This window comes from Halyomorpha halys, unplaced genomic scaffold (assembly GCF_000696795.3).
Source record: "Halyomorpha halys isolate HHAL.00 unplaced genomic scaffold, Hhal_1.1 Scaffold1503.1, whole genome shotgun sequence".
Lineage (NCBI taxonomy): Eukaryota > Metazoa > Arthropoda > Insecta > Hemiptera > Pentatomidae > Halyomorpha > Halyomorpha halys.
The window spans coordinates 3,748-16,405 of NW_027107167.1; the positions used below are offsets into that span (position 1 = coordinate 3,748).

Consider the following 12,658-nt stretch of genomic DNA (forward strand, 5'->3'; position numbering starts at 1 on the left):
AGGGAACAATTATTATTCAATGTCAATTTTAATAAGAAATTGAAACAAGAGTTGTGAATGGAAGCGGCTGAAGGTGACGAAGGTCATTTTTTCGCTCTAACAAAAACACGTTGACTTTTTTTTTTTTTAGAAAGCCTCAGGGTTTCCTTTAAATGTAACCACAAATGCTTAAACATAATTGAGCGCGTGATCCACCTCTTTGTTCATTATGTTATTAATATTAAATAAATTATTCATATTATTTAGATTTTATGCTGTTAATAATATTATATAAACTTTACTGATGATTTTCATTTTTTTTTATTTACCAGTATTTGTACTATTTTATCATGAGATGAAAGGATCTCTTCCGAAATCCGAAATTTCTTGGGCTCTAGTACTTACTATATGGGTTCAAGAGGCCATCTGGAGCACACTCATCCTCTATAAAGTGTGTACCCTTATTTCCTCCTTACACAACCGCTGTTGAAGAAACATTACTTATAAAGTACTAAAATCCTAACCTTGTTAAAAATCATATATTATTCAGTCAAATTTTGGAAAATGGTATAAAACAAATTAGTCTTTATATATAACTTTTTTTATTTATTTTTTTTTTGCGTTCTAAAATAATTGAAGAATTACTGAATAAACAAAGTTATTACTCTCTTTTTTATTGAATGAAGTAAATTATTTTCGAATCTTTATTTTTATAAACAATTGATATTTCTTCTGCGAATGATACTGTTTGAAACATGTTGCAGTTTAAAAGGGAATGTTACGAAAGTTAAAGTGATCACCACACTCAAAATCAGATAAATTATTTGCACATATTTCTTTTTCGTTATCTATTTTTGAAATATTTTATTATTTTATTTTAATTAAAATAGCGTCAGAAAATAAACAACAATATAATCGAATTAATTATCTGAACCTACAAGCGCTTTGAATAAAATTCTATACGCAATACCGAATAGTATGCTTTTATATTGCTTTTGATTACGTTTGCACTGTACTGACGCACCTGAAGCTGAAATCAGTTCTTAATTGGAATTATCTTTGGTAAAAATTAGAATTTAATTTATTTAGAATTAAAAGAACAATAATCAATTATTTTCTTTAATTTACAAATGACGAATTTTCATTTCCAAACAATAACCTATAGCGAAATGATGAATTTTCGTTATGCGGGGAAATATGTGTTGGAATTTGGTTACATCATTAATCCAAAATTATCGTTTTTTTAGAATAATGGACTATGCAAAGTCGATAAATTAGGTCTTAAGTATTGGAATGGTTTGCTAAATTCATTTTTATCATAATATATTGTCAAATTATCAGATTATGCTGTTCAATTACATATTTATGACGAGAGAGAGCAAGGAAAGACACAGAGGAAGTTTGCAGTGTCCAACATTAGTTCAACTCTCTCCCTTAGTTTATCCTTTCAGTCATGTGACTTCTGACTGAAAGGTCTATGACCCTAGTTTTAAGTATGTAAAAAACATGGTTCGTAAAAAAAAATATTTTCTACAACTTACGTCTCCCATTTTCCCTCCTCCACCCGCCATGGATGAATAGATTAATTTAAATTTATTTTAAAATGGTTTTTGTTATTAAGACGCGTTCAGGAGCGGATAAGTACTCCAGTTTTTAGTATCGAAAGGTGAATTTTTTGATAATTTAGTAGTGTTGTGAACAAAAAGTTACTAATTTGTACCACTTAAGGTAAAAATAATATGGATCTGACTTCAAAAAGTGAGTGATCGGAAAGTTTTTAGTAGGGTTGATTTTATACACTATGATTTTGTTCAAATTCATTCCTGACAAAAAAAATAAATGAATCTGAGAAGACAATGGTCAGAGGGTACGTTTGGTAGAAATTAATGTCAGTTTAAAATTAATATAATATCATGTGAAATATGTTAAATACAAATTAGTCACTTGGTAGTAAAACAAGGTAACTAACATTTATTTTTAGCTGAAGAACTTGTTTCTTTAAAGAAGATTTTATAAATGATTGAAAGAATTATTAGAAACTTTAAATTTTTAATATTTTGGTATAATGAAATATGAATATAAATATATTTTATGAATGAATATAAAATATGAATTTTTAATATTGCATATACTGATGATATTAAATTATGGTATACGACTTTTGGTTTAAAAGTTTAGACATTTAGTTCTTTGGTAACCAATAATAATAGTAATAATGCTGCCAGTTTTTTCAGTTTTGTCCACTTAGTCTAGCGGACTAGAAAAAAAAATTGGCCAAAATGACCACTCAGGTTTTTAGTGTCTTAAAAAGTATTGATTTCGGACTTAGTCCCCTTTACCACTTGATAATTCAATTATTGTGATAAACACTTGTTACTTTTAATTGATCTATATGATAACCTTGATCAGAAAGATTAGTGTCTATCCTATGTGTACATAATGTTCCCGGGGGGCTCTTAACTATTCTGGGTCAATGTTCCTTAAACCGTTTTTATAATTATCGATTTTGACATCTTGATACAGTACAATCTCCTTTTTTTATTGATTTATGATATAATAGTATATAGATCCCAACAAGCAGTTAATTAAAAATTTTGATTGAATAATCTAGAACTCCTTTTGTTACTATAAAGTAGATTGTAAGAGTTTCTTTTTAATTATAATTATTGTCAATAATTGGATTGTTAAATTATCGACTGTTTTAATGAAAGCAAAACTCGTGTACCGTTAAAAAAAAAATAAACAGACCGACATGAGTGAGATATCCAATTTTCATCTTTCATAAAAACAATACTTTCAGTTATAATGTGTTAATTTATTCATTAATATTTTCATTTCATAAAATTCTTCGTTATATTACACGGTACTACTATTCACTAATTGCTCAGTAGAACTCCTTTAACCAACAATTGATGCCACTGACTCTTAAAGAAATACACTTTAAAAAGAACCACAAACTCGATAAAAGACGAAGGTATACGGGTAGGATTATCAGTACTACTTTCGGGCTGTAAGTTGCCTCCTGTAGGCTGACGAGCCTCATATACCATGGGAGGAGAATGGGGGAAGCTTCACCCTCCATCCAAGTGCTTAACTTGATTTCTATAGCAAGCATCTTCTCTGGATCCACACGGCTACCGGACCCCCAAAGATGTCTTATAAATGTTTAATGTTGGTTACAATTATAATATTAATTAAATTAATGATTTTAACTAGTGCATAGTTATACTGTTTGTAACCCAAAGTTGTTGAGAAAATATGTTCTTTAATCTAAATGTTTCGTTCAAAATTGTTTAGGTAGTTATTTAAGACTTTCGTACATAACCTGCATATAAACTTCAAGCAAAAGATCTTGATACAAAGTTTATAATCTCCAGCACACTTGTCTGTTTATTTAAGTAAATTGAGATTTTCTAAATAGTAGACAAATGTTCAAACAACTTATAGAGAGTAAATCTTGTCTTAGAAATAAAAAAATAAATTAAAATTGTAAGGAAAGATTTTTGAAACACAAGAAACAAATAATCGGATGGTAATGTTTCTAGCTTCTAAAAAGTGAAATATGAATATGAGTGAAATATAGCTTCTAAGAAAGTGAAATATTTTGGCAAATAAAACATGTGGGATTGAAGGAGGCCTAAATAAAATAACGGATTAAAATAAAATATTTTCTTTAAAACAATGAACTCTCTTCGACCCATATTGTCTAAAAGTAAAAAAAGTATGAAGTCTTAGGTTCAAGATTTATCTCTTTTATTTTATTGATTTGCATATTCGAATCTTCAGCAGTCACAAACGCTAGTTTGAAACTTTGTTTGCTGCACTCTGAAGACTTTTAGTCTTTTAGTTTTTTATTTGGAAAATTAGTGAGAATATTTCCAATTGTATGCTGAACTGTTAAGGTTCTAGGTACCGGAAATTGGGGCCTGTTTATTAGGAACTGCGCAATGATTGTTGAAAGAATTTAATGCAAGATAATTCGGTATTCATTTTATTTCATTGACTTTAATTATATGTTAATTACATATTATAGCATGTTTTCTCCGTTAATGTTCATGAAAAAGTTGTAAACCAATATACTGTAAGACTTCGGCTTTACATATTTGGTGGTAAGAATGATGTAATCCCAATTGTAAATAAAAATAATTCTTTTTAATGTGACCTACAAGAAGAGTTCACGGTGTGTCCTCATAGATTTTGATCAAATCTTTTTTGTGGATTCTTCTAATCTAGATAAGAAGTCTAGTAGCTCCCTCGGCTACAAACGGGTAACATCCTGGGTCTGCCAACTTTTCTCCGTCCGTGTAGCTGTTCATTTACAATCTTCCTCAGGACTCTTCCCGCCTACCGTAGTCGATTTATCTTAATGACAGTAACATTGTTGGTATTGTGAAGGGCCATCAGTTCGGTATTAGTGCGTCGTCTCCAAACTCAATCATTATAAATCGCTTATAAAATTATAAAAGATTCGGCGTTCAAACCTAGCGATAAGCAATTCTTGAGCTCTAGAAGTGTCCAGAATTCCGATCTATAGGTCAGCCCTATATATCACATCTCTGCTCCTATTATACTTCTAGTCTAAGATAGCACATATTTGCAACCATTTTCTGACAACGGATTAAACGATTAATTTCATTCCTGGAGTTCCAACGTAGGTAAATTCTTCTACTTTCTCAATGGTTTGCGGACCAATATAAACATAGGGTACACATATACCACCACCAGCTTTGGTATAAAAAAATCTGTTTTTCAGGAGTTTAGTTCTTAATTTAATGTTTTAGATTTATAAACCATTATTTATTTACGTTTGCATTTTTCTTTACATTTTTTTTACAAACGTTTCAGTGAAAGAATCATGTCGATACGTCCAAACTTTTAATATATGTACAATAAGGATGTTTAGTTTTTCCTCTCAATTCTCAGAGCCCATTAGATGAAATGGTTGGATATGGGTCAATTTTTTTTATTGATGAATTACCAAAAAAGCTTTGAACAAAATTCGTCAGATTAAAAAGCACGATATTTATTCACAATTGGGATTACATCATTCTTACAACCAAATATGTAAATTTCCTTTACAGGCCGGTGTGGTTGAGCATTTGCGCACCGCCTTATCAGTCGATAGTATCGAAGGGAGGTTATGGTGTCGTGTGGGTTTCCTACTATGAATTATTTCCAAAAAAGCAACTGGCCTAGTCCATCGTTAAGAAGCTTTAATCGGCATAAAATATCCTGAAGGTCCATCAAATGATTCCAGATGTTGATGTATTCATAAGCAACTACACAATTGTTGATCCAGACGTTTATCAATTATGGGTTGATGGTTGTACTTGTGAGTAACAAATATTCAACCTATAAATAGCACCTTCATTTAGGAGATGAAGGAGTGTTTAATGATTTAAGCAGTCATATTTACTTTTGTGTTTAATTCAAAATTTGTACACAATTTGTTATAGCTGAGGATGCTGTTGAAAATGTTCATAGACATGTAATAAGAAATGCTGAAAATACTCTAGAACTTGTGAAAAGTGATGTATGTGACCATTATAGAACCTACAACTTACTTGAAAAACTACTGCATAATCCACCAAAACTCGCAGAACAATTAAATTTTCAAATTGAACCTCTTACTAGGCAGTTGTTAATCGAAAAGTATGATTCTAATTTTTTTTAAATTTGAAAATAAATAATATATTTGTCACTATTGCTAAAAATGTAATTTTAAAAAATAAAATAATTAATTTAAAAATAAGTTGAGCCTTAATATTAGAAGTAAAATGAAACATGTTTAATGTGTATATATAAACTATGTTATATATAAAACTTTTTTGAAATTATAACTTGGCAGATTGAAATATTTCTCTACTTGGAGAAAAAGATTTTAAAAAGCAGTAATTTTAATTTCTGTCAATGACTGTCTTAATTTGTTTTTATGGTTTAGCAAAGTTATTAATTACCCTTCAGTTTATTAATATTATTTTTAAATTAAATTTATTTCATTAATTATTTTTTTAAATTTAAAGATCAATATCAGATAGCTTCAACTGTGAATTATGGAGACTTAGTAATTTCTTTTAAATTACTAATTTTTCTTTCAGAATTTCATGATGCACTTTATGACAATAATTATTCAAAATGCAATCCAAATTGCTAATTATAAAATAAAAAAATAACATTTATGTTCATTTTTAAATTTAATTAACTTTGAAAAAATTCCCCAGGTTTATTGGAGTTTTTATCTCACCCTCCCATGTTTACACATCGTCAACCTAATTCATCTTATACAAATGTTCTGCTTACATATTAAATCTAAGTATTAGTAACATTAGACCTGTACAATTTTTGCTAAATTTTATCATTTATTATTGGTCTGTTCAAATTATTTCGCTATTAATTAATTGATTACTTTTATTTTCTCCCACTTTGAAAGTTTTGTTAGCTATATATATGTTAGAAAATGAATAAAAAAAATTTAAACCATCGCAAAAATCATAATTTATTCGGATGTTTTTAATTCGCCATTTTAATAACAAATATATTTTTTTCTAGGTACTATGAATTTGATGATATGGTTATTAGAGAACTCCTTGGTAGAAAGTTATCTTCCAGATATCGTAAAGATCTAGATGAAGTCAGTGAAAAAACTGGAATTACACTTAAGTCTTGCAGGTATGAGTTTTTACCTGTGGATGTTTAATATAATGCTGAATTATATTGATAAATATAATTTTTGTTCTTCAGGAGACAATTTGATAATGTGAAAAGGATTTTTAAGGTAGTAGAAGATCTTCAAGGCTCAGTAATTCAAAATATTAAAAATCTGTTCCTCCTCTCAGAAGATCTTGCCAAGTATGTATTGTATAATCCTTAAATTTGGCGGTTAAAATATTAGCATTCATTGAAATATTTGATTAATATTACATTTTTTAATTTGATTTTTTTTTGAACTGCTGTAAATATTAAATTTTGTTGATCGTTGTGATATACAAATTTCTGTGTGTTGGTGTTAAAGTGTTCTAATTAGTACTGTTACATAAATTAAAAAAGTACAGGCACAGAATGGAATTTTCTATAATTCTGCCTTGTAAATTATTATTCAAGAATTGCATACTTAACTGAAAGTAGTTAGAAACCGCAATATGCTAAATTTATAGATTATTGGTTTGTTGTTCAAATGATGAAACTGTTTTTTTACTAAATGAAGGACTCCATAAATTTTCTCTTTATTCTTAAAGCTATTGCAAGTATTTAACTTAAAAAGTACAGGATTCAACTAAGTTTTAAAAAATGCCCTATTCAGCCTGAATAATATTTGTTGAAAACTATAACTAATTGAAATGTACTCATATCTGTGAGTACAGAAAATACCTGTCCACTTGTGCTTTGTGCTTTAAGCACTACTGTGCTACTTTACACCAGTGATTCTCGAATGATGGTTCCCAGACTAGAGGTGCCCGGTGGGCCGCGCAAGGACCTGGCAGCATATATGTTTTTTTATACTTACTGTTAGAACTGTTTTATTGTTTACCTATCCTTACATTTGAGTGTTAGAAGAAATGTTCTAAATTTTAAAAGCATTATGTAAGCGTTATTCTAATTTTCCTGGGCGGAATGAACTTAGGATTAGGGGTGGTCCGCACATGGTTTAATTTCTGTTATAGTGGTTTGTTGACTTCTTCAGGTTGGGAACCACTGCTTAAGATGTGTGGACATATCCACTTTGATCAAGTTCACAGGTTTATTACTCTAAAAATACTCTCACTCACATTTAGCCGAATTAGAACAGTGCAGTTAGACTTTTCCAATATCATATTTGTCAAGTTCATACTATTACCAGTGCACAAACTCCAGAAATGGTAGTTAATTATATTTTTAATACAAATATTTCAAAAGTAAATTAAAATTCAGAAGTAGGAAATACATTCCATTATGTTTTCTATAATTTTTCATGCTTTTATTGACATCTTAAACCGTTCAAGTCACTTTTGTTTGGTGAATTGTAATTTTATTTCATTTTTTGTGGTTTTCTCATGTTTGTGATGTTTCTATTAATTAATTTATTTTAAACACAGTTCTATAAATAAATAAACAGAAATCACCAAAAGTTATGTGAAAGCCAAGATAAAATATTAAAATTTATTTTTGTGTTTTCCATTAAATGTTAAGAATAGAGCAGACTCTTAATAATGCTTTAGACATTTAATACTAGATTATTTTGATTGCTTTAACCATGAACAATTAAAGACTATTTTATATAGTGGAAAATGTACCTTTTCAACAAGTTTCTCCTTTCATTCTTTAGCCTTGTGAGTTTTTTGTTTTATTACCTCCTTTCTGGTTATTTCTGACATAGGCTGGGTTATCTACAGGTAAACACTTGTTCTAACCAGAGTGGGGGGTTCAAGTTTTCATTCTGTGGGGGACTCCAAAAAATTAATGTAACGACACCATGCCGAATTTGAAACTTCCTTGATTACAAAAGTCCTCAGGCCTCCTGGCTTCCATCTCATTCCATTCACTATTCTACTATAAATCCTCCTCCACCACCTTTAATAAATTCATCCTCAAATCTCAGCCTTCCTTTTATACATCTACTTTTAACGAGGATGTGCTATGTTCTTTGACTTTGCAAGATTATGCTTTGAAGTGGAAATAGGGATCTATTACTCACCTGATTTTTTTCCCCACAGTTCTCTCATTATTATTTAAGCTGGGATAAAGAAACTAAAGCTTCGACTAGTGGTTCCTAGCTCATAGAATTCTGCAGCCTGCAAAGACAAAAATAAACCATCCGTAGCTCACTTCCCATCCTGACATGGGACAAAGGGGTATCCTTGGAAAATATTTGATAATTTAGGTTGTTAAAAAATGCATTCTGACGTACTTTAATGATGTATTTACCAGTTAAAACCATGTTTAACACTTACACATCAGTTAAGGAAATAATAAAGCTGTTTTAACAATAATTCCAACCGGATCGCCATTTGCTATCTCAAGTTGTGTTTCTGATACTCGAGGTTATGCAACTGGTATCCTTTATTACTTTAAAACTCTATGTTTTTAAATTAAAAAATAAAATCAGAAATTTTATCTAGATGTTGAAGTAAGTTATGATTATGACAAATCTAGTTTTCTTTTTTTTCCCCGTTAGACGCTATGGCGCTGTGGTATTTATGGCTTGCCTTCGCCTTGAAACAGGAAAAAAAAAACTGCAATATCTTAGCTTTAATGATTTTTACGAATGTGCCCTTGCAGTTATGCACCATTGGACCTATCCTACAGGTTCCTCAGACCATGATGACATGGATTTAGATAGAGAATTTCTTCTAGATTTAAGGGAGATTAGGTCATTATTAGAAAAAGAAAAGGAGTTTAAACAGTAAGTAGCTGTTTTAATTATTGATTGCAAATACAATCTATGGAATAATAAAAACTTTGAATTGAAATTTATATAAAGTATTAATATTACTTTTTTTTATTTATTGTAGTCTTGTTTGTGCCAAATTAAAGCCTGAACTTCTAGATAAAGCATATCAAGAATTAGAAATAAATTTTCGAATTTATGCAAGATCAATTATAAGTATTGGATGTAGTTTGCATAGATCGAGGGAAATAAAGTAAAATATTTCACGTTCCTATTAACCAAAATACAAAATAAATATGTTCATATGTGAAATGTTTTTTTTTATTATATTGTAGATGTTTGTTCTTGGATCTATTTGAAAAATGTATCGAGCCCTGGAGACAGATATCTTGGACACCTCATGATCTCACTATATTTTTATCATCATTTAAAAACTCTGCTCTTCAGTTAGACTGTTTCAGGTATTTCAATTTAATTATATTTTTTATGAAAATGTTTTTTTACTAATTCCTTCTAAAAATAACATTGTTTGAATAAACAAGTGACCGATTTGTGCTGAATAAAGGATATCTTTAAAATTAAATCATTCTATTTAATTGATGAACCTTTACAATTAAATGTATTTTATGAAGTGAAGATTTTTTTATCCATTTGTATTTGTAATATATTAATTTATATATGATGAATATAAACCAAGTAATTGGAACTAAGTTCTGGCCTTGTAGTTTTCTTCGGAATATCGTAAGGTTAAAAATTAAGCACTTCTTCTAATACCCTAGGCTTTGTTGCTTCACTAGTTTATCATTTTATATTGAAGACTTTTATCCTCTAAATGTTGTAAGTTTATTTTTATACCAATAGCTGATTATAAAATTATGATCAAGATACACTTTCATAGCGAGACATCTTTTAAAATTTAGAATTTATGTGGCAATCATTAAAATACAACTTTTTTTGGAAAGTTATAAAACTATAATAAGGATGAACTAATAATTTATTCAATTTTTGTTATTCAGAATTATAAAGTGTTAATCCTTTTATATTTGTTTTTAAATACTTTTATAAACACAATTATTGTCTATAAAAAATAAAATATTTTTTTTAGGGAGTTTGATACACGTCATGCTTGGGAGCGATTTATGACTGTTGTATCTATATGTCTCCTTCGTATGTATCACTCTTAACAAGGTATTGTATTTTTTAGGACATGATTGAAAATAGCTCAATGTCATTAGATGTTAAGAGTTTTATAGTTTTTATTTAATCATATCTTGCAATCATGTACATAATTAAAAGTTATATATTTTATAAACATGAGGTTGTGTTGTTAAGGTTTAAGTGTACTGAATATTAGTCATCCTGGAACATGTGTGATTGTAATTTTATTCTAGTTACTTTTGTATTAAGTTAGTCTTTATACTTTTAATAAACAAATATTAATATAAAAAAGATGAATAATAAAGTATTGTATAATAAAGTCTTTTAACTATTTGTATGTAAGGTTTGATTGTTGTCAACTATCTAATAAATGTTACACTTATTATACCTAAAGATTTTTTATTGAATGTCTAATATGAAAAATTATTTTCATGTTATATTTTTGCCTTCATGTATTTATTTTACCATGCACTGCTATCTTTTTTAAATTTTTCGAGAAAATTAATTAAATAGCAGAATTCAAAATATTGCTTTGGTGAAGGGTACCATTTATTTTTTCATGATATATTTATTTTTAGGTTTAATTGTACAATATAATATAATTATCGGGAGTGCAGTGGCAGAATATTAATGATAAGGCAGTATGCTATCAACTCTGAGGATCCAAGTTCGTATCTGGCTGTGACCGATATTTATTTTCTGTTACACTGTAGCCGTGATAACTTCTTTGGATTCTCCTATGACCTTTTTTTTTTTCTATTATTTGTGTTATTCCCCCTTCCTCGCATATGCGCCAGGAATACGCATGCCGCTGCCACCAATAATTGTCTTTGATTCTTCTAGGACCATCTTAGGCGGTGGACCCTTAAGCGATGGAGCATCATAAAGTGGGTTCCCTTGATTGAGGAAAAATCTGGTGATTAAGTGTGATCTTGAAATCATCACCTGCTGGTATAACAGTTTAATCCAGGCTGTTATTTTTTATTTGTAATATTACTGTAAATTGCTATTTTTAATACACTAAAACATATTTAGACAAATCTTGAATCAGATTAGTGAAATAACTAAATTTAAAATCATATTCAAATAAATATTCATTACATTTATTAAGAAAACTTGAAATGCCTTTCCATTGTGCAATTAATATTGTTTACATGGATCTTATGTATTACATTTACTAAGTAATGGTCTTTCATTGAAGTAAGTTATGTGCTTTTCTTGAAGCTGTACTATTAAACAAGCAATGCCATCCTGGTCAGAGTAAATGTAATTATCAAACAATTAATGGTGATCTATTATATAAGGTTGTTGGATCACTCTTCATCAGAACACTTTCTTAACCTCCTGGAGTGAACAATATGATTTCTTTAGTAGCTCTAATGCTTCCTGTTTGGTGAAACCAGAGATGGAATTGTTTTGTCATGTGTCAAGTCAATTTTAGGATTGATTTCACAATATTATGATTTTTGTCATGAAGTGAATTGAAGCCTGCTCAAGAACAACTTAAAAATCTTGCACAAGTAAAGGAATAGTGACTTTACTCCATATGAAAAAAAAATATGCAATTTAACTCCAGACCAAAATGAATTCTGGTATTATTTTACTACATAACCAGAGGCATTTCTTGGAGGAGGGGAGGCAAAATAAAAAATTTCTCAACATTTTTGACCGGATTTTTCCAACTTACTTGGTTTTGGGAATATTCTCTGTAATTTTCTCGTTACTATAATAATTTGAGAAAACTTATGTTTCTTGAGGCATCAAAATTTCGTAGAGGTGGCTTCCATCTTTAATAGGATAGCATCTCTTGATAATCAAATTGATTCACAATATTTATGTACCTATAACATTGAAAACCCAGGACTTTTTATTTTTGTTATATTAATAAAAAATAAAGATGAGAACATATGTTTTTCCTCGTAATTTTTAATTTTAGATCCTTAATTTCAGGTAAATTTAAAGTTGAAATCGACTTTTACCTTATTTTAATTTTTTTTTCTGATTTCTAAAACATAAAAAAAAAAATAGACTTCAACTTTAAATTTACCTGAAATTAAGGATCTAAATCGACTTTTATTCAGGTTAGCTATCTCGTATATTTTCTTATTTCTTACGCATATTGAGAGAGCAGCTTTCGGTGTCCATCTTCAAATTATA

General features: G+C 29.1%; 1 protein-coding gene across 1 annotated transcript; it reads left to right on the plus strand.

The window, feature by feature from the left end:
* The first annotated feature begins 5,087 nt into the window (after positions 1-5,087).
* On the plus strand, positions 5,088-10,894 carry Fibp (acidic fibroblast growth factor intracellular-binding protein). Its single transcript, XM_014435071.3, has 8 exons — positions 5,088-5,311; positions 5,436-5,631; positions 6,529-6,648; positions 6,721-6,828; positions 9,131-9,358; positions 9,468-9,596; positions 9,679-9,804; positions 10,449-10,894. The coding sequence occupies exons 1-8, from the start codon at positions 5,227-5,229 to the stop codon at positions 10,525-10,527; spliced, it is 1,071 nt and encodes a 356-aa protein (XP_014290557.1). The 5' UTR covers positions 5,088-5,226; the 3' UTR covers positions 10,528-10,894.
* The last annotated feature ends 1,764 nt before the right edge of the window (positions 10,895-12,658 follow it).

What these genes read in the sequence shown, in the direction of transcription:
- Fibp (XM_014435071.3), top strand. Translation starts at nt 5,227, where the DNA reads ATGATTCCAGATGTTGATGTATTCATAAGCAACTACACAATTGTTGAT. An exon ending in ATTACACTTAAGTCTTGCAG is followed by an intron (nt 6,649 to 6,720) that starts GTATGAGTTTTT and finishes TTTGTTCTTCAG; the next exon opens with GAGACAATTTGATAATGTGA. An exon ending in AAAGAAAAGGAGTTTAAACA is followed by an intron (nt 9,359 to 9,467) that starts GTAAGTAGCTGT and finishes TATTTATTGTAG; the next exon opens with TCTTGTTTGTGCCAAATTAA.